At 42.3% G+C, this 20,358-nt stretch overlaps 1 protein-coding gene across 4 annotated transcripts in view; it reads left to right on the top strand.

Annotated features, from left to right (window-relative positions):
* Positions 1-20,358, top strand: part of LOC106573299 (liprin-beta-1) — a 90,607-nt gene that overhangs the window by 26,562 nt on the left and 43,687 nt on the right. For 2 of the 4 annotated variants that reach the window (XM_014148232.3, XM_014148230.3), the window contains exons 3-9: positions 1,535-1,746; positions 9,986-10,075; positions 10,617-10,730; positions 10,927-11,052; positions 18,203-18,295; positions 18,540-18,632; positions 19,658-19,775. In XM_014148232.3, the coding sequence (XP_014003707.3) occupies positions 1,535-1,746; positions 9,986-10,075; positions 10,617-10,730; positions 10,927-11,052; positions 18,203-18,295; positions 18,540-18,632; positions 19,658-19,775 (846 nt within the window). The remainder of the gene's footprint in view (positions 1-1,534; positions 1,747-9,985; positions 10,076-10,616; positions 10,731-10,926; positions 11,053-18,202; positions 18,296-18,539; positions 18,633-19,657; positions 19,776-20,358) is intronic. The other 2 variants (XM_014148234.3, XM_014148233.3) reach the window with 1 other exon arrangement.

Below are 20,358 nucleotides of genomic sequence, written 5' to 3'. Positions count from 1 at the left end.
GGCGATAATGTGTTTCAGCCTGGGGCTGGAATGACGACATTCTGTTTTTTTCCCGGGCTCTGAGCGCCTATGGACGACGTGGGAAGTGTCACGTTAGAGCAGAGATCCTTAGTAAATGATAGAGATGGAAAAGAAGTTCAAGAAATGGTCAGACAGGCCACTTCCTGTAAAGGAATCTCTCAGGTTTTGACCTGCCATTTGAGTTCTGTTATACTCACAGACACCATTCAAACAGTTTTAGAAAATGTAGGGTGTTTTCTATCCATATGTAATAAGTATATGCATATTCTAGTTACTGGATAGGAGTGGTAACCAGATTAAATCGGGTACGTTTTTTATCCAGCCGTGTCAATACTGCCCCCTATCCTAAACAGGATAAACTAGTATTTCCCCCATTTTGAAAAGCCCGCCTTCGAGGGTGGGAACACAATTGAACAAGGAAAAGGTCTCCCGTCAGGCTGTAGTATTTACAAAGCCAGGGAAAATGAGTCATCCTAGACATCCTGCAATATCCTGGCAGATAGGAACATCATTGAGACAAGTCCAATGGCTCTATTGAACAAGGACAGCCATATCTACTCCATTCATGTTTAGATCAGACAGCAGGCTCAATCAACCGATGACAACATTGGTTGAACTCCCGCTGTGCGACCCAAAAAAGTTGACTGGAAAAACACCCCAAATAGTGTGTAGCTGTGAAGTTTCCCTTTAACTCTTTTTGATGATTATCATGTTTTCTGGCCAGAACTGTTGTCGGGCTAATTCCATAGAGGTTTTTCTTCAGGAAGTGGACATTTCTTCGGTTCTGTTTTCATACATTTAGTAGCTGATAAGAGTGAATCTATGTGAAGCCCATTTCAGTACTGCTGTATGATTGATTTAGTCTAATGTTAATGCCCAGAGTCAGCGTGGACCTATTTTTCTGCATTGGGTTAATTATAGGTCTGACATTTTGTTAACTTTCCGATCACATGATGTCCAGGTCCACGTTTCCCATGTAAATCTTTCTACTGTCCTCATTCAAGTTTTCTCTCTTTCTCACTATCTCTTTCTCTCTTTCGATCTCTCAGTCTCCTGTAGCTGTTTTCCTATAGTCTCTCGTGTAAAGCGATTTGGCATTAAGTAGCTAGATTTCCTCACTTGTCATGTTGGCTAATTCTTGTAACAGTGAGCATGATTTAATGGTCTATCCAAGAGTTACTTTCCTGGTGTTTGGCCTGTGCTTCGTGCATTGATTAGAAATGCATGGCTGGCGTGCACCCATTATATTTACCATACCCTGCAGAATGATTGCACAGAATTTCCTCTTTCTTTGGCTAAAATAAACTCCCCTTCCCTTTGTTATGTGGGTATAACATCGATATTGGACACAAATAATCAATTGATTAACTTATACCATTAACCTACAGTAGACCTTATGAAAGACTGAACCATTGTCCCTCTTTCATGGGGAGGCTAGTTGTAAATGGAGAAAGATGCTCAATCTTTAAACTATGGAAACTATCTAATTGAGTGCCCCCCTCCCCCCACCCAGGCTCCAAGTCCATGGACTACTCCAACGGCCTGTTTGACTGCCAGTCACCAACCTCTCCCTTCTTGGGAAGCCTGCGGGCGCTGCACCTGCTGGAGGACCTCCGGGGCGTGCTGGAGCTGATGGACACCGAGGAGAGGGAGGGCCTACGCTGCCAGATCCCTGACGCCACTGCAGACAGCCTGGTGGACTGGCTGCAGCAGGGACACCTGATGGTAAGACCAGTCAAAAGTAGTGCACTATATAATCTATAATGGGTCTGCGGTCAAACGACCACCCCTCATCACTGTCAAACGCTCCCTAAAACACTTCAGCGAGCAGACCTTTCTAACCGACCTGGCCCGGGTATCCTGGAAGGATATTGACCTCATTCCGTCAGTAGAGGATGCCTGGTTATTCTTTAAAAGTGCTTTCCTCACAATCTTAAATAAGCATGCTCCATTAAAAAAATAATTGAACCAGGAACAGATATAGCCCTTTGTTCACTCCAGACCTGACTGCCCTTGACCAGCACAAAAACATTCTGTGGCGTACTGCATTAGCATCGAATAGCCCCCACGAGATGCAACTTTTCAGGGAAGTTAGGAACCAGTATACACAGGCAGTTAGGAAAGCAAAGGCTAGCTTTTTCAAAGAGAAATTTGCATCCTGTAGCACAAACTCCAAAACGTTCTGGGACACTGTAAAGTCCATGGAGAATAAGAGCACCTCCTCCCAGCTGCCCACTGCACTGAGGCAAGGAAACACTGTCACCTCTGATAAATCCACGATAATTGAGAATTTCAATAATCATTTTTCTACAGCTGTCCATGCTTTCCACCTGGTTTACCCCTACCCTGGTCAACAGCCCTGAACCCCCCACAGCAACTTGCCCAAGCCTCCACCATTTCTCCTTCACTCAAATCCAGATAGCTGATGTTCTGAAAGAGCTGCAAAATCTGGACCCCTACAAATCAGCCAGGCTAGACAATCTGGATCCTCTCTTTCTAAAATTATCTGCCGAAATTGTTGCAAGCCCTATTACTAGCCTGTTCAACCTCTCTTTCCTATCGTCTGAGATCCCCAAAGATTGGAAAGCTGCCGCTGTCATCCCCCTCTTCAAAGCGGGAGACACTCTAGACCCATACTGCTACAGACCTATATCTATCCTACCCTGCCTTTCTAAGGTCTTCGAAAGCCAAGTTAACACACAGATCACCAACCATTTCGAATCCCACCGTACCTTCTCTGCTATGCAATCTGGATTCCCGAGCTGGTCATGGGCGTACCTCAGCCACGCTCAAGGTCCTAAACGATATCATAACTGCCATCGATAAGAGACTATACTGTGCAGCTGTATTCATCGATCTGGCCAGGGCTTTCGACTCTGTCAATCACCACATTGTTATCGGCAGACTCAACAGCCTTGGTTTCTCAAATGACTGCCTCGCCTGGTTCACCAACTACTTCTCAGACAGAGTTCAGTGTGTCAAATCGGAGGGCCTGTTGTCCGGACCTCTGGCACTCTCTATGGGGGTACCACAGGGTTCAATTCTCGGGCCGACTCTTTTCTCTGTATACATCAATGATGTTGCTCTTGCTGCTGGTGACTCTGTGATCCACCTCTACGCAGACGACACCATTCTGTATACTTCTGGCCCTTCTTTGGACACTGTGTTAACTAACCTCCAGACGAGCTTCAATGCCATACAACTCTCCTTCCGTGGCCTGCAACTGCTCTTAACCTGTTGGGGCTAGGGGGCAGTATTTTCACGGCTGGATAAAAAAACGTACCCGATTTAATCTGGTTACTAATCCTACCCAGTAACTAGAATATGCATATACTTATTATATATGGATAGAAAACACCCTAAAGTTTCTAAAACTGTTTGAATGGTGTCTGTGAGTATAACAGAACTCATTTGGCAGGCAAAACCCTGAGACATTTTCTGACAGGAAGTGGATACCTGATGTGTTGAATTACCTTTAAGCCTATGCCATTGAAACACACAGGGGTTGATTAATGTTTTGGCACTTCCTATTGCTTCCACTAGATGTCACCAGCCTTTACAAAGTGTTTTGAGTCTTTTACTGTGAGATCTGACCGAACAAGAGCCATGGAACGGTGATGGCCGATTAGACTCTGGCGCGCGAGTTCATGTTGGGTACCCTCGTTCCAATACGTTATAAAAGAGAATGCATTCGTCCACCTTGAATATTATTCATGTTCTGGTTAAAAAAGGCACTAATGATTTATGCTATACAACGTTTGACATGTTTGAACGAACGTAAATATATTTTTTTCCCCTCGTTCATGACGAGAAGTCCGGCTGGCTTAGATCATGTGCTAACAACACGGATCTTTTTGGATATAAATGATGAGCTTTTTTGAACAAAACTACATTCGTTATGGACCTGGGATCCCGGGAAGTGACATCTGATGAAGAGAATCAAAGGTAATGGATTATTTACATAGTATTTTCGATTTTAGATCTCTCCAACATGGCCGTTTGTCTGTATAGCAAAGCATATTTTTCTGGGCGCAGTGCTCAGATTATTGCAAAGTGTGATTTCCCAGTAAGGTTATTTTTAAATCTGGCAAGTTGATTGCGTTCAAGAGATGTAAATCTATAATTCTTTAAATGACAATAATATTTTACCAATGTTTTCTAATTTTAATTATTTAATTTGTGGTGCTGACTTGACTGCCGGTTATTGGAGGGAAACGATTTCCTCAACATCAATGCCATAGTAAAACGCTGTTTTTGGATATAAATATGAACTTGATAGAACTAAAAATGCATGCATTGTCTAACATAATGTCCTAGGAGTGTCATCTGATGGAGATTGTAAAAGGTTAGTGCATCATTTTAGCTGGTTTTATGGTTTTGGTGACCCTGTCTTTGAATTGACAAAACATTACACACAGCTATTGTCAATGTACTCTCCTAACATAATCTAACTTTATGCTTTCGCCGTAAAACCTTTTTGAAATTGGACAACGTGGTTAGATTAAGGAGATGTTTATCTTTCAAAGGGTGTAAGATAGTTGTATGTTTGAAAAATTTGAATTTTGACATTTATTTGGTTTCAAATTTGCCACTCTTGAAATGCACCTGCTGTTGATAGGGTGCACCACGGGTGGCACGCTAGCGTCCCACATAGCCCCAAGAAGTTAAATACAAGTAAAACTAAATGCATGCTCTTCAACCAATCGCTGCCCACACCTGCCTGCCCGTCCAGCATCACTACTCTGGACGGTTCTGACTTAGAATATGTGGACAACTACAAATACCTAGGTGTCTGGTTAGACTGTAAACTCTCCAGTCTCACATTAACCCTCCTTCCAGACTCACGTATCTCCAATCCAAAACTATTTCGCAACAAAGCATCCTTCACTCATGCTGCCAAACATACCCTCGTAAAACTGACTATCCTACCGATTCTTGACTTCGGCGATGTCATTTACAAAATAGCCTCCAACCCTCTACTCAGCAAATTGGATGCAGTCTATCACAGTGCCATCCGTTTTGTCACCAAAGCCCCATATACAACCACCACTGCGACCTGTATGTTCTCGTTGGCTGGCCCTCGCTTCATATTCGTCATCAAACCCACTGGCTCCAGGTCATCTAAGTCTTTGCTAGGTAAAGCCCTGCCTCATCTCAGCTCACTGGTCACCATAGCAGCATCCACCCATAGCACGCGCTCCAGCAGGTATATTTCACTGGTCAACCCCAAAGCCAATTCCTCGTTTGTCTGCCTTTCCTTCCAGTTCTCTGCTGCCAATGACTGGAACGAACTGCAAAAATAACTGATGCTGGAGACTCATATCTCCCTCACTAACTTTAAGCACCAGCTGTCAGAGCAGCTCACAGATCACTGCACCTGTACATAGCTCATCAAACTACCTCATCCCCATACTGTTATTTATTTTGCTCCTTTGCACCCCAGTATCTCTACTTGCACGCTCATCTTCTGCACGTCTATCACTCCAGTTTAATTGCTATGTTGTAATTATTTCGCCACTATGGCCTATTTATGGCCTTACCTCCCTTATCCTACCTCATTTGCACATGCTGTATATAGATTTTTCTATTTTATTATTGACTGTATGTTTGTTTATTCCATGTGTAACTCTGTGTTGTTTGTGTTGCACTGATTTGCTTTATCTTGGCCAGGTCGCTGTTGTAAATGAGAACTTGTTCTCAACTAGCCTACCTGGTTAAAAAAATATAGGGAATATGTTGCTGTTTCGAGTATATCTACATGATCATAATGATAATCTAAGTGGGTCAATGAGGTTTAATTTATCGCATTGTGAGGACTGCAAAGTCTTCCTGGTTTCATTGGTCAACTAACATTTACTTTGATATATTTAGCACCTACTATAAGCCATGTGTATTAACTTTAAATCCCTTGTCACACCTGATGTGAGACACACACACATCTGTGATTAGATAAACGAGGACTAGGAGAATGTCATAAAGACAGATGTACTGTACACAGACATGGGAGACGAATGTTACTATCCGTTAAAGTTGATGTTCAGCTCTGATTTCATCCCTCTTGTCACATCAGTCTCCACAGCGGTGTCTCGTTATGGCTGGTGTTTGTCCAGATATGTCATAGCGTGTATAAATATAGGCATGCTGTTGCTGTGTCCTGATTTAGGTTGAGAAAAGGTTAGAACCACACGGGACATCTTTTTGTTGTGGCGTCTGAGTTATTCCCTCCGGTGTCACTACAGACAACCTGTCAGAGACTGTGTCGTGGGGAATCTGGGATGGTATGTTGATGAGTTCTGCTGCTATTTAAAGGATACGTATGGTATGAGGTGCTGCATTAATCACCAACATTTGCTGGTCAGTTTTAGCAGCAGAGTAGTAATGTAGAAACCCTCTACCTATTGGTTAGAGGCAATGTTGGTTGGGGTTGAAGGGGCGGCAGGTACCCTAGTGGTTAGAGCGTTGGGCCAGTAAGAAAGACCTTTCTTCTGGAACTTGTCAGTCTATTCTTGTTCTGAGAAGTGAAGGCTATTCCATGTGTGAAATTGCTTAGGGGTTGAAGCTGTTGAGAAGCCTTTTTGTCCTAGACTTGGCTCTCCGGTACCGGTTGCCATGCGGTAGCAGAGAGAACAGTCTATGACTGGGATGGCTGGGGTCTTTTAGGGCCTTCCTCTGACACTGCCTGGTGTAGAGGTTCTGGATGGCAGGCAGCTTAGCCCCAGTGATGTACTGGGCCATACACGCTGCGGTCAATCATCTCCTTTGTCTTGATCATGTTGAGGGATAGGTTGTTTCTGGCACCACCCGGCCAGGTCTCTGACCTCCTCCCTATAGGCTGTCTCATCGTTGTCGGTGATCAGGCCTACCACTGTTGTCGTCTGCAAACTTAATGATGGTGTTGGAGTTGTGCCTGGCCATGCAGTCGTGGGTGAACAGGGAGTACAGGAGGGGACTGAGCACGTACCCCTGAGGGGCTCCAGTGTTTAGGATCAGCGTGGCAGATGTGTTGCTACCTACCCTCACCATCTGGGGGCGGCATTTCAGAAAGTCCAGGATCCAGTTGCAAAGGGAGGTGTTTAGTCCCAGGATCCTTAGCTTAGTGATAAGCTTTGAGGGCGCTATGGTGTAAACGCTGAACTGTAGTCAATGAATAGCATTCTCATGTCAGTGTTCCTTTTGTCCAGGTGGGAAAGGGCAGTGTGGAGTGCAATAGAGATTGCATTATCTGTGGATCTGTTTGAGCGGTATGAAAATTGGAGTGGGTCTAGGGTTTCTGGGATGATGGTGTTAATGTGAGCCATTACCAGCCTTTCAAAGCACTTCATGGCTACGAACGTGAGTGCTACGGGTCAGTATTCATTTAGGCAGGTTACCTTAGTGCTCGTGGGCACAGGGACTATGGTGGTCTGCTTGAAGCATGTTGGTATTACAGCCTCAATCAGGGACATGTTGAAAATGTCAGTGAAGACATCTGCCAGTTGGTCAGCACATGCCCGGAGCACACGTCCTGGTAATCCGTCTGGCCCAGCAGCCTTGTTAATGTTGACCTGTTTAAAGGTCTTACTCACATCGACTATGGAGAGCGTGATCACACAGTCGTCCAAACTAGCTGATGCTCTCATGCATATCTCAGTGTTGCTTCCCTCGAAGCGAGCATAGAAGTGATTTAGCTCGTCTGGTAGGCTCGTGTCACTGGGGAGCTCGCGGCTGTGCTTCCCTTTGTAGTCTGTAATAGTTTGCAGGCCCTGCCACATCCGACGAGCGTCAGAGCCGGTGTAGAACGATTCAATCTTAGTCCTGTATTGGCGCTTTGCCTGTTTTGATGGTTCGTCTGAGGGCATAGCGGGATTTCTTTATAAACTTTTGGGTTAGAGTCCCACACCTTGAAAGCGGCAGCTCTAACCTTTAGCGCAGTGCGAATGTTGCCTTAATCCATGGCTTCTGGTTGGGGTACAGTCAATGTGGGGATGACGTCCTCGATGCACTTATTGATAAAGCCAGTGACTGATATGTGGTACTCCTCAATGCCATCGGAAGAATCCCGTAACATATTTCAGTCTGTGCTACCAAAACAGGCCTGTAGTTTAGCATCTGCTTCATCTTGCCATTTTTTTATAGACATTCACTGGTGCTTCCTGCTTACATTTTTGCTTGTCATCAAGAATCAGGAGGATAGAATTATGGTCAGATTTGCCAAATGGAAGGCGAAGGAGAGCTTTGTACGTGTCTCTGTGTGTGGAGTAAAGGTGATCTAGAATTTTCTTTTCCCTCTGGATGCGCGTTTAACATGCTGATAGAAATGAGGTAAAACTGATTTCAGTTTCCCTGCATTAAAGTCCCCGGCCACTAGGAGCGCCGTGAGTGGTTCCTCTTTTGCTTATTTCCTTATACAGCTAACTCAGTGCCAGCGTCTGTCTGGTGGTAAATTAACAGCCACAAAATGTTTTATGAAAGCTCTCTTGGCAAATATTGTGGTCTACAGCTTATGAGATACTCTACTTCAGGCGAGCAAAATCTAGAGAATTCCTTAGATTTCGTGCATCAGCTGTTGTTTACAGATATACACAGACCACCCCCCTCGTCTTACCGGAGTGTGCTGTTCTGTCTAGCCGGTGCAGTGTATATCCTGCTAGCTGACTGTTTTCCATGTCGCCATCCTGCCACAATTCGGTGTAACATAAGATGTTCGTTTTTTATGTCCCGTTGGTAGGATATTCGTGTTCGTACCTCGTCTAATTTATTCTCCAATGATTGTACGTTGGCAAGTAATATTGATGGTGAGGGCAGATTTCCCATGCTAAGGGCAGATTTAAGTCTTGGTTCAAACAAACTAGTTGAAGCCCATCTGGTACATCCTCAGCCTGCTCACAGTTCTTCAGCCTGTCCTCACTTTGAATGTTTCAAAAACACCTCTAATATCAGGCTCCATTGTCCAAGAACCGTATCTCTGAATGTACAAAGCAAATATCTCCCTGAACTCTTACAGTATGCTGTAGTTAGTGTTCCCCTGGAAATGTGAGATACAACCCAGGTGTTGTCACAGACTGCTGTGAGAAACAACCCACTGATGTGTTGGGATTGAGAACCAACAGCATGCTGTGGAGAGAGCACTGAGATTTAGGCTCTGGGCCAGGGAAATGCCAGTGCTCTGTGTAATGCTCTAACTCTCTGTGTGTACACTAGTCTCTGGAAATTGTTCTCTCTTTGACCATTTAAGGTGTTGCTGGCAAAGGAAAGGGCAAATGCAACATCAATCATGCTAGCTGTCACTCGAAGACTCATGTGCGATTGTTGTCTGATAATTGTCCGTGTTCAAGGTACTTAAAATATGCCCTGTTCACCCTTAAAATACTCCAGTGCCACAACACAAATCTTTAGGTTTATCTGACTTTATCTTGATACATTAGTGACAATATGTTACTTTTTGGGCGACCTGACCAAATTCACATAGGAATGTGAGTTATTGATCTATCATTCTACTTGAAAGCAAGTCTAAGAAACGATAGATGTGCTATACTCTATTCCTATGCTTCCCATTTTTATGTTTTTACTTTCGGTTTTGTACGCCAGCTGGAACAACAGTATTTTTCGTTATGGAATATATATTTCACAGCGGTTTAGATGGTACAATGATTCTCTACATTTTACCTTTTTTTGTCACATTAACTGAAATTAGTCTAACTTTTAGGCGAGAGTTTTAGCAACCAGGAAATTTCCAACCAGAGCAATTTCTGCATAGTGCAACTTTAAGATCTGAGCATGTCACCAGCCTTACCAGTGTAGTAGAGGCTTAATCTTAGAACCCATAACCAATATTGCATCCACCATGGCTAGCTACTCATAACTTGATTAACATTTGTTAAGTCTGTCACTAGGGACAATTGGAGTCTCTATGTTAACACTCAGACCAATCCCATGTGTCAGTCTCTCACTGACTCCATGTTGTCTTCTCTATGCCTGCCTGCAGTCCAATGGCCACCACATCTCCATGGGTGGTGACCTCTACCAGGAGAGACTGTCTCGGCTGGAGGGTGACAAGGAATCCCTGGTGCTTCAGGTACTGTACAATACACAACACCATGCCGTAGCTAGTAGCTATTTACCCAGGCAACTTTAATGGTCATTAAATGTTACAATAGTATTGATTTAGTCTAGGCTGCCACGGTCAGTTGATCTAGGAGGTTCTGAACGTCTCCAGCACCCCTCTATCCGTGCATTGATGGTCTGTCATACAAGATCCATGGGGTCTGCAGTGACCCTCTTCAGTAACAACTGTCCGCGATCAAATGCTAAGTGGGCTTTTTAGTGCAATGAAGTGTAATGAATGTAGCCTGGTCCCAGATCTGTTTGTGGTATATAGCCAACTCACAACATTGTTTGGGAATGACAACCACCATAGGAGTTGGCTATAAGGCACAAATAGATCTGGGACGGCGCTATATAATAAACTTGGTGTAATAACAAAAACTCAATCAACTCCATTACTTTGCAAATACAAAGCACTATGCACCATAATTATGTTAATGTTACATTTGTAATGACAGAGTAACTACACAGGTATAAGAGTTACTTAGTGTTACCCTTGTGTACCTGTGCAGGTGAGTGTGTTGACAGACCAGGTGGAGGCGCAGGGGGAGAAGATAAGGGACTTGGACATGTGTCTGGATGAACACCGGGAGAAACTGAACGCCACTGAGGAGATGCTACAACAGGTCAGTTTGGACGGGACGGCCCCTGAAAATGGGTCTTTGTTGAAGTTATATTGTCAAAGCTGCTGAACAACAGAACCCAGCAAGCATGCTGTGTGTGTGTGTGTGTGTGTGTGTGTGTGTGTGTGTGTGTGTGTGTGTGTGTGTGTGTGTGTGTGTGTGTGTGTGTGTTTATTTAGCGTGTTTTGTTATTTCGCAGGAGCTCCTGTGCAGAACGACTCTAGAGACTCAGAAACTGGACCTAATGGCTGAGGTGTCCAACTTGAAACTGAAGCTGAACTCATTTGAGAAGGACATACTGCACTTTGACTTCAGGGACAGTGAGGTATGGGATGGGAGGCCTCTGTTTAACCTCTCTGGGGTATGTGGGACGGTAGCGTCCCACTCGCCAACAGCCAGTGAAATAGCAGAGCGCCAAATTCAAAACAACAAAAATCTCATAATTCAAATTTCTCACACATACAAGTATTATACACCATTTTAAAGATAAACTTCTCCTTAATCCAACCATAGTGTCTGATTTCAAAAAGGCTTTACGGTGAAAGCATAGCATTAGATTATGTTAGGACAGCACCTAGACAAGAAAAACCACACAGCCATTTTGCAAGGAGAGGCGTCACAAAAAAACAGAAATAGAGCTAAAATGAATCACTAACCTTTGATGTACATCAGATGGCACTCATAGGACTTCATGTTACACAATACATGTATGTTTTGCTCGATGAAGTTCATATTTATATCCAAAAACCCCATTTTACATTCGCGTGTAATGTTGAGAAATGTTTTGCCTCCAAAACCTCCGGTGAATGAGCACATCAATTTACAGAAATACTCATCATAAACGTTGATAAAATATGCATAGAATTAAAGATACACTTCTCCTTAATGCAACCGCTGTGTCAGATTTAAAAAAAGCTTTACGGTGAAAGCACACTTTGCAATAATCTGAGTACAGCGCTCAGTCACCAAAACAAGCCATACAGATACCCGCCATGTTGTGGAGTCAACAAAAGTCAGAAATAGCATTATAAATATTCACTTACCTTTTGATCTTCATCGGAATGCACTCCCAGGAATCCCAGTTCCACAGTAAATGTTCATTTTGTTCGATAAAGTTAATCTCTATGTCCAAATACCTCCATTTTGTTTGCGCGTTAGGTTCACTATTCCAAATGCAGAAGGCGCGTGCACTTAAGTCCAGACGAAAAGTAAAAAAGTTCTATTACAGTTTGTAAAAACATGTCAAACGATGTGTAGAATCAATCTTTAGGATGTTTTTATCATAAATCTTCAAAAATATTCCAACCGGACAATTCCTTTGTCTTCATAAAGGAAAGAGAACTGAGCTCGTGAGCGTAACTAAAATAATGGCCGACTGCCAGACACCTGACTGAAACAGCTCTTATTCGCTCCCCAAAGCCTGAAACAACGTTCTAAAGACTGTTGACATCTAGTTGAAGCCTTAGGAAGTGCAATATGACCCCATAGACACTGTATATTAGATAGGCAATCACTTGAAAAACTACAGACCTCAGATTTCCACACTTCCTGGTTGGCTTTTTCTCAGGTTTCTGCCTGTCATATGAGTTCTGTTATACTCTCAGACATCATTCAAACAGTTTTAGAAACTTCAGAGTGTTGTCTATCCAAATCTACTAATTATATGCATATTCTAGCTTTTGGGCATGAGTAGCAGGCAGTTTACTCTGGGCACGCTTTTCATCCGGACGTAAAAATACTGCCCCCTTACCCCGATGAAGTTGAGGACTGATTCTTCTTAGTCTTTCTCTTTCTGACACGCTGACACTTACCCTTTCATGCTGCCTGACACCTGTTTGGGGGAGGGAAGGCTTGCATCATCATGTGCTCAAAACCGTAGTGTGTTGGGGCAATGGAGACAAATCACTTCCAAGGGAATGTCAGCCTTGCCATGGCCAGAGGCACTGTAATTGTGTTATGTTTGAAGGTATGAATGAGTTGCTCTTACATGAATGTGAAGCTTCAGGGTTTTGATAATAGGAAATTGGGAGATGTATTTTTCCTCTGGTTGTATGGTTGCAAACAATGAACAAAAGGTGATGTTCATATCTTGTTTATGTGGAAGTTTGGAGAAAAGGAGAACAGAGGGGGTGTGTATTTGGACTCCAATGAACTGTGGTGGATTCTTGGACAGCTCTCAAACACGTCATGTTGTTGTGGCACAGCCGTCTCTTCCAGTCCACTGGAACAGTGGGCTGCTGTCCAGTATGTTCCGCTTCACAGCCTATCTGGGAGAGCAGAGCACAGAGGCACTCCCCACCGGAGGCACTTTCCTGTCACATCTCTTAACCTGCTCTGGGATTTCGACTGTCTCTGCAAAGCAGTCCCTCCAGAACAGATATGGTCTCCATGGGGATCAGTAGTAGGCCTTGGACTATGTAGGAGAAAACTATAATATGATTCTCGGGAAAGGCCTCTTTCGATAAAAAAAAAAAAATGAAAAGAAGTTATCATTTTCTTTGATAAGGAAAAGCCACACACTCTAATGGCTCCGATGCAATACGTTTAATCAACCGTTTAATCAACCGCTTCGACACCTTAACTGCCTTCATCAGGGTTCAAAATACTTTTTTAAATAAAAATGAAAACCAAGGCCAAGATTTAAAGCGGAACTGATATGCTCCAATCAACCTACAACATTGTTTTACATGTCGATGTTCGGTAACCTTGTTGAACGTGATGTTATGAAAATGCTTTTAGAACATATTAATGTTTTTTGAGCGCCTAGTACAAGTTTAGAGAGATGTTGCCGCAGCCATATTGAAACAACGTCATGGTAATGGTAGAGCGTCCGCACACCTACTTTACTCATGGCTTTTTAATTAAGACTGATCAAGAAGTTAATAAACTTAAAGCTAAAACGACCAATTTGAAATGGAAAAACAATCAAATGCAAACAATAATGTTAACCTCTCTAGGGTATGTGGGACGAAATCGTCCCACCTACTCAACAGCCAGTGGAATCCCGTGGCGCGATATTCAAATACCTTAGAAATGCTATTACTTCAATTTCTCAAACATATGACTATTTTACACCATTTTAAAGACAAGACTCTCGTTAAACTAACCACACTGTCCGATTTCAAAAAGGCTTTACAACGAAAGCAAAATATTAGATGTCAGCAGAGTACCCAGCCAGAAATAATCAGACACCCATTTTTCAAGCTAGCATATAATGTCACATAAACCCAAACCACAGCTAAATGCAGCACTAACCTTTGATGATCTTCATCAGATGACACTCCTAGGACATTATGTTATACAATACATGCATGTTTTGTTGAATCAAGTTCATATTTATATTAAAAAAACAGCTTTTTACAACCGCATGTGACGTTCAGAACTAGCATACCCACCGCAAACTTCCGGTGAATTTACTAAATTACTCACGATAAACGTTCACAAAAAACACAACAATTATTTTAAGAATTATAGATACAGAACTCCTTTATGCAATCGCTATGTCCGATTTTCAAATAGCTTTTCGGTGAAATCACATTTTGCAATATTCTGAGTAGATAGCTCGCCATCACGGGCTAGCTATTTTGACACCCACCAAGTTTGGCCCTCACCAAACTCAGATTTACTATAAGAAAAATTTGATTACCTTTGCTGTTCTTCGTCAGAATGCACTCCCAGGACTTCTACTTCAATAACAAATGTTGGTTTGGTTCAAAATAATCCATAGTTATGTTCAAATATCCTCTGTTTTGTTTGTGCATTCAAGACACTATCCGAAGGGTGACGCGCACGACGCGTTTCGTGACAAAATAATTCTAAATATTCCATTACCGTACTTTGATGCATGTTAACCTGTTGGGTCTAGGGGGCAGCATTTGCACGTCTGGATAAAATAAATGTACCCGATTTAATCTGGTTACTAATCCTACCCAGTAACTAGAATATGCATATACTTATTATATATGGATAGAAAACACTCTAAAGTTTCCAAAACTGTTTGAATGGTGTCTGTGAGTATAACAGAACTCATTTGGCAGGCAAAACCCTGAGACATTTTCTGACAGGAAGTGGATACCTGATGTGTTGTATTGACTTTAAACCTATCCCATTGAAAAACACAGGGGTTTAGGAATATTTTGGCACTTCCTATTGCTTCCACTAGATGTCACCAGCCTTTACAAAGTGTTTTGAGTCTTCTGGAGGGAGATCTGACCGAACAAGAGCCATGGAACGGTGATGTCCCATTAGACACCTGGCGCGCTAGTTCATGTTGGGTACCCTCGTTCCAATACGTTATAAAAGAGTATGCATTCGTCCACCTTGAATATTATTCATGTTCTGGTTAAAAAAGGCCCTAATGATTTATGCTATACAACGTTTGACATGTTTGAACGAACGGAAATATATTTTTTCCCCTCGTTCATGACGAGAAGTCCGGCTGGCTTACATCATGTGCTAACGAGACGGAGATTTTTGGACATAAATGATGAGCTTTTTTGAACAAAACTACATTCGTTATGGACCTGTGATACCTGGAAGTGACATCTGATGAAGAGAATCAAAGGTAATGGATTATTTACATAGTATTTTCGATTTTAGATCTCCCCAACATGACGTCTAGTCTGTATCGCAACGCGTATTTTTCTGGGCGCAGTGCTCAGATTATTGCAAAGTGTGATTTCCCAGTAAGGTTATTTTTAAATCTGGCAAGTTGATTGCGTTCAAGAGATGTAAATCTATAATTCTTTAAATGACAATATAATATTTTACCAATGTTTTCTAATTTTAATTATTTAATTTCTGACGCTGACTTGACTGCCGGTTATTGGAGGGAAACGATTTCCTCAACATCAATGCCATAGTAAAACGCTGTTTTTGTATATAAATATGAACTTGATAGAACTAAAAATGCATGCATTGTCTAACATAATGTCCTAGGAGTGTCATCTGATGGAGATTGTAAAAGGTTAGTGCATCATTTTAGCTGGTTTTATGGTTTTGGTGACCCTGTCTTTGACTTGACAAAACATTACACACAACTCTTGTAAATGTACTGTCCTAACATACTCTAAATTTATGCTTTCGCCGTAAAACCTTTTTGAAATCGTAAAACGTGGTTAGATTAAGGAGATGTTTATCTTTCAAATGGTGTAACATAGTTGTATTTTTGAAAAATTTGAATTTTGACATTTATTTGGATTCAAATTTGCCGCTCTTGAAATGCACCTGCTGTTGATGGAGTGCACCACGGGTGGCACGCTAGCGTCCCACCTAGCCCCAAGAGGTTAACCACTGTTTAAAATCATTTTTTATGCGATTTTTCTCGTAAAAAAGCGATAATATTCCGACCGGGAAACCCTGTTTTCGTTCAAAGACGAAAAAATAAAAACATGGTGTCGGCTCGAGTCTCATTGTTCTCTGATCGACCACTATCCAAATGCGCTACTGTTTTTCAGCCAGGGGCTCCAAAGTCATCATTCAACGTTTTGCCGCCTTCTGAGAGCCTATGGGAGCCGTAGGAAGTGTCACGTTACAGCAGAGATCCTCAGTTTTCAATAAAGACAGTGTAGAAGGCCAAGAAATGGTCAGAGAGGGCACTTCCTGTAAGGAATCTTCTCAGGTTTTTGCCTGCCATATGAGTTCTGTTATACTCACAGACACCATTCAAACAGTTTTAGAAACTTTAGGGTGTTTTCTATCCAAATCAAATCAAAAATTCTATGCATATTCTAGTTTCTGGGCAGTAGTAATAACCAGATTAAATCGGGTACGTTTTTTTATCCGGCCGTGCAAATACTGCCCCCTACCCTAGAGAGGTTAACAAGCCTGTATAGTCAGGTCAAAAATCCACTTGCATACGCATTTGAGCTCATTCAGCTGTAGGTTACATTACAGTGATTTTCACATAGGCAGGGGCATCAGATCGAACGTTAACTGTTACCCGAAATTAACATTAGCAAGCTAGCTGAATGCATGACGTCCAGAATAACAAAGCATGTAGCTAGCGTCATCAATCCTGTATAGTCCAGTCAAAGCCCACTTGCATATGTTTTTGTGTTCATTTAGCGAGCAAGGTCTAGCTGTTAAACATTACAGTAGTTTTGACCTGGGCATCGGATCGTGCTTTGTTAGCCAGCTAGCTAACAAGGTTACTAGGTTTGCTAACTGCACGGTAATGCCAACAATAATAGTCACTTTTGCAGGCAGATATTGTGTACACTATACATAAAACAGTATTCAATATGGTTTGCGGTGAGGGACTTCAAATGTGCCAAATTAGGAAAGGCTATCTAGCTTGCTGGGCTAGAAACAGCTGGCTAAAAAAACTAGTTTTCAGTCGATGCAAGCTAGCTAGCTAAGTGTTATGAAAGAGTTAGCTACAGACCGGTAGGGATGTTAAGTGTCCCCTCTTATTAAATCAATTGCAGCTAGTTGTGAGACATCAAATGATGCTGCCAATGTCCATAGTGAAATTCATAATCCATTGTAAAATCCTGCACTGTAGCAAGCTGTTCTGCTAACGTCACTACAGTAGCTAGCAAAATATTCATCAATGATAGCAGTTTGCTGTGTTTTTGAACTAGTTGGCTAGATATGATAGCTGACCTTGCATAGCACAGTATAAGTGTTTTTGTCAATTTAGCGTTCATGTCATGTTACATGTTACTCTAACAGGATAGCCTTTTACAAAATAACTTATTTTCATATTTTTTGTTGTTGTCAAAATAAAGACATTCCCAGTGAGGCTACTAACATGCCTTGTAATCTGGGATGCCTTTCAGATTAACCATTCAAGTGATGTCATTGATGACATGTTATCAAGGTTACTCCTGAGGTGCTGACCTGTTGAACCCTCTACAACTACTGTGATTATTATTTGACACTGCTGGTCATCTATGAACGTTTGAACATCTTGGCCATGTACTGTCATAATCTCAACCTGGCACAGCCAGAAGAGGACTGGCCACCCCTCAGAGTCTGGTTCCTCTCTAGGTTTCTTCCTAGGTTCCTGCCTTTCTAGGGAGTTTTTCCTAGCCAATGTGCTTTTACATCTGCATTGCTTGCTGTTTAGGGTTTTAGGCTGGGTTTCTGTATAGCACTTTGACATTGGCTGATATAAAAAGAGCTTTATAAGTAAATGTAATTGATTGATCAAGATGACAGCATGCAGTAGTCGGATGAGGCTATTTTCAAAAGTTTTTACATTAGTTTTTCAGTAAGGCTAGGAACATACTACTTTATCACATTTGGTTATCAAAATCACCTTAACTTACTAAAGTGTTTCAGTTCATCTTTAATGTATGTTACATTGCTTGTTCCTCTGGGATCATGTGCTATCTTACTGATTTATCAAGCCATCAGGGTGACTGTTGCTCTATGACTCCTTTTACTTCTGAGAAATTCTCTGATTTAACAAGCATGTATATAGCTTCCCTCCTTCCCCAGTGTAAGGCAGTCTTTCTCTCCCCTCTCAGGACATGGGTATGGAGATTAATGAGCTGAGGTACAAAGTGACTGAGATGGAGAGTGAAAGACTACAGTATGAGAAGAAACTGAAATCCACTAAGGTTAGTTATCATGAGTTAGGGTTGGCTACCTACACTGCAGTACGTAAGCATAATTCTGCAGATAATTATCTACTTCCAAAAGGAAAACTTTTCACTAGCCATTTATTCTTTACACGTATATCATTTTTCTTTTGACTACATGTCAACTCTTGGGTATCTCCTCCTCCTTTTTGGCATCTCTTCTCTTATGACATCTCTCTTTTTCTCTTTTTTCTTGGCTTACCTCCCTCTCCACTGCTACTAGTCGCTAATGGCCAAGCTTTCTAGCCTGAAAATCAAAGTGGGCCAGATGCAGTATGAGAAACAGAGGAACGAGCACAAACTGCAGGCACTGAAGGTTGGCTTCTCCCAGGGTTTCTGCTTGTTGCCATCTAATGTCTTTCTACTTTTTACTTTGGTTTGGTTTTTGAGCAAGATTGTTTCAACTGCTGTTTTTTGTGTTTTTGTTTTTACCTATTTCTAGGTTAAATTAAAGGGGTGTGTTATCAGAAAAATAATCTAAAACACACTGATCCAAATGATTTAAATTCATAATTTTTTTGGTGCCAGTGAAAGCACTTAAACATGTAAATGTAAACCCTAAAATACACCTTCCTTTAGGCGACACCCACAAGGCACCAGTTTAAGCATATACTGTAGCACGTGTAAACCACTTTACATGTGCTTTTTGGCTTTCTTTGCCCTCATTTGTTTCTTTCTTTTCCTCCCTCCCTTCTTCTCATGGATGAAATGCCATCTGAAAGATTGATTAATTTCTCAGTTTGCCTTTTAGTTTGTTTTGAAAGAATCCATGCTTGATGTTCTATCCCATGACCTTTTGACACTAGCCTGGTCCCAGATCTGTTTCTGCTGTTTTCCCAACACCTGCTGTCATTGTCACGTCAATTGAGTTGGCAAGACAGCACAAACAGGATTGGGACCAGGCCAACCACCCCAGACTCCTGCACTGACCCCTACATCCCCACCTCCCCCTCTTAAACACATACATCCAGAGCAGGTGTGACCATTGTCTCTGCCTGCCAAGTCAGCATCTGAATGGTTGTTGTGGTTTGTTTGTGGTGATGGGTGTTGGGTATGAAAGGGGGTAAAATAGGGAGGGGGGTGGGGGTGGGGGGGTGATAAGTCAGTGGCCACATTCCCGGCTGACTACGTTGCAGACGCCTGCCAGATCTCACAACGCCTGCATAGGTGGCTAACATATCAGTTAACCGCACCATATGATATAGTAATCTGATGCTCTACTGCACAGTCGATGACGTGGCACACAGCCATTGGCAATGCAACGTCTGCAATTTAGTCGGTCTGGAATGCAGCCAGTGTTTTTTGGGAGGATGTCCCTGACTAACTGTTGTGTGTTGACAGGAGGAGCTGGCGACGCTGAGGAGGCAGCTGGAGGGAAGGGACAGAGAGGTGAGGAGGTTACACGGCGAGACTGGGTTCAGAGCCATCACCCCGGGTGGCATGGACAGTGGAGACAGAGGTGAGATCATGGACCATATTCACTGTTTCTCTGTGTCTTTACTCTATGGGGTGGTTTTCCGGACACAGATTAAGCCTAGTCCTAGACTAAAAGCATGAAGTGCGGCAGGTAGTCTAGCGGATAAGAGCGTTCGGCCAGTAACCAAAAGGTTGCTGGTTCAAATCCCGAACCGACTAGGTGAAAAAACTGTCTGTGCTCTTGAACAAGGCACTTAACCATAATTTCCCCAGGGTCGCTCGCCGTCGACAATGGTTGATCCCAGGCAGTGACCCCACTCTCCGAGGGTGTTTCATGTAGTGGGATATGCAAAAAAATAAAATATTTTCCAATAGGACAAATGTAAGCACCCACCTAATTATTATAATACTGTATTATTATTATGTCTTTCAAATGTGGTTCTTTGTCCAAGACTAGCCTAAATATGTGTCTGGGAAACCATCCCTATAAGAGAAGCATGTTCCATTAAGCCCAGATGATAACATTTTGGTTAAGCTTTACTTAAAGCCGACAGTTATAATGCATTATAACGTGTTCTAAGCATGTATGAGCATTTGTCTTATTATGCTTAAAAAATATTATCTAA

This window comes from Salmo salar, chromosome 16, assembly GCF_965601325.2.
Source record: "Salmo salar chromosome 16, fSalSal1, whole genome shotgun sequence".
NCBI lineage: Eukaryota > Metazoa > Chordata > Actinopteri > Salmoniformes > Salmonidae > Salmo > Salmo salar.
The sequence above is the reverse complement of the archived record's forward strand: the minus strand, read 5'-3'. Positions and strand labels throughout refer to the sequence as shown.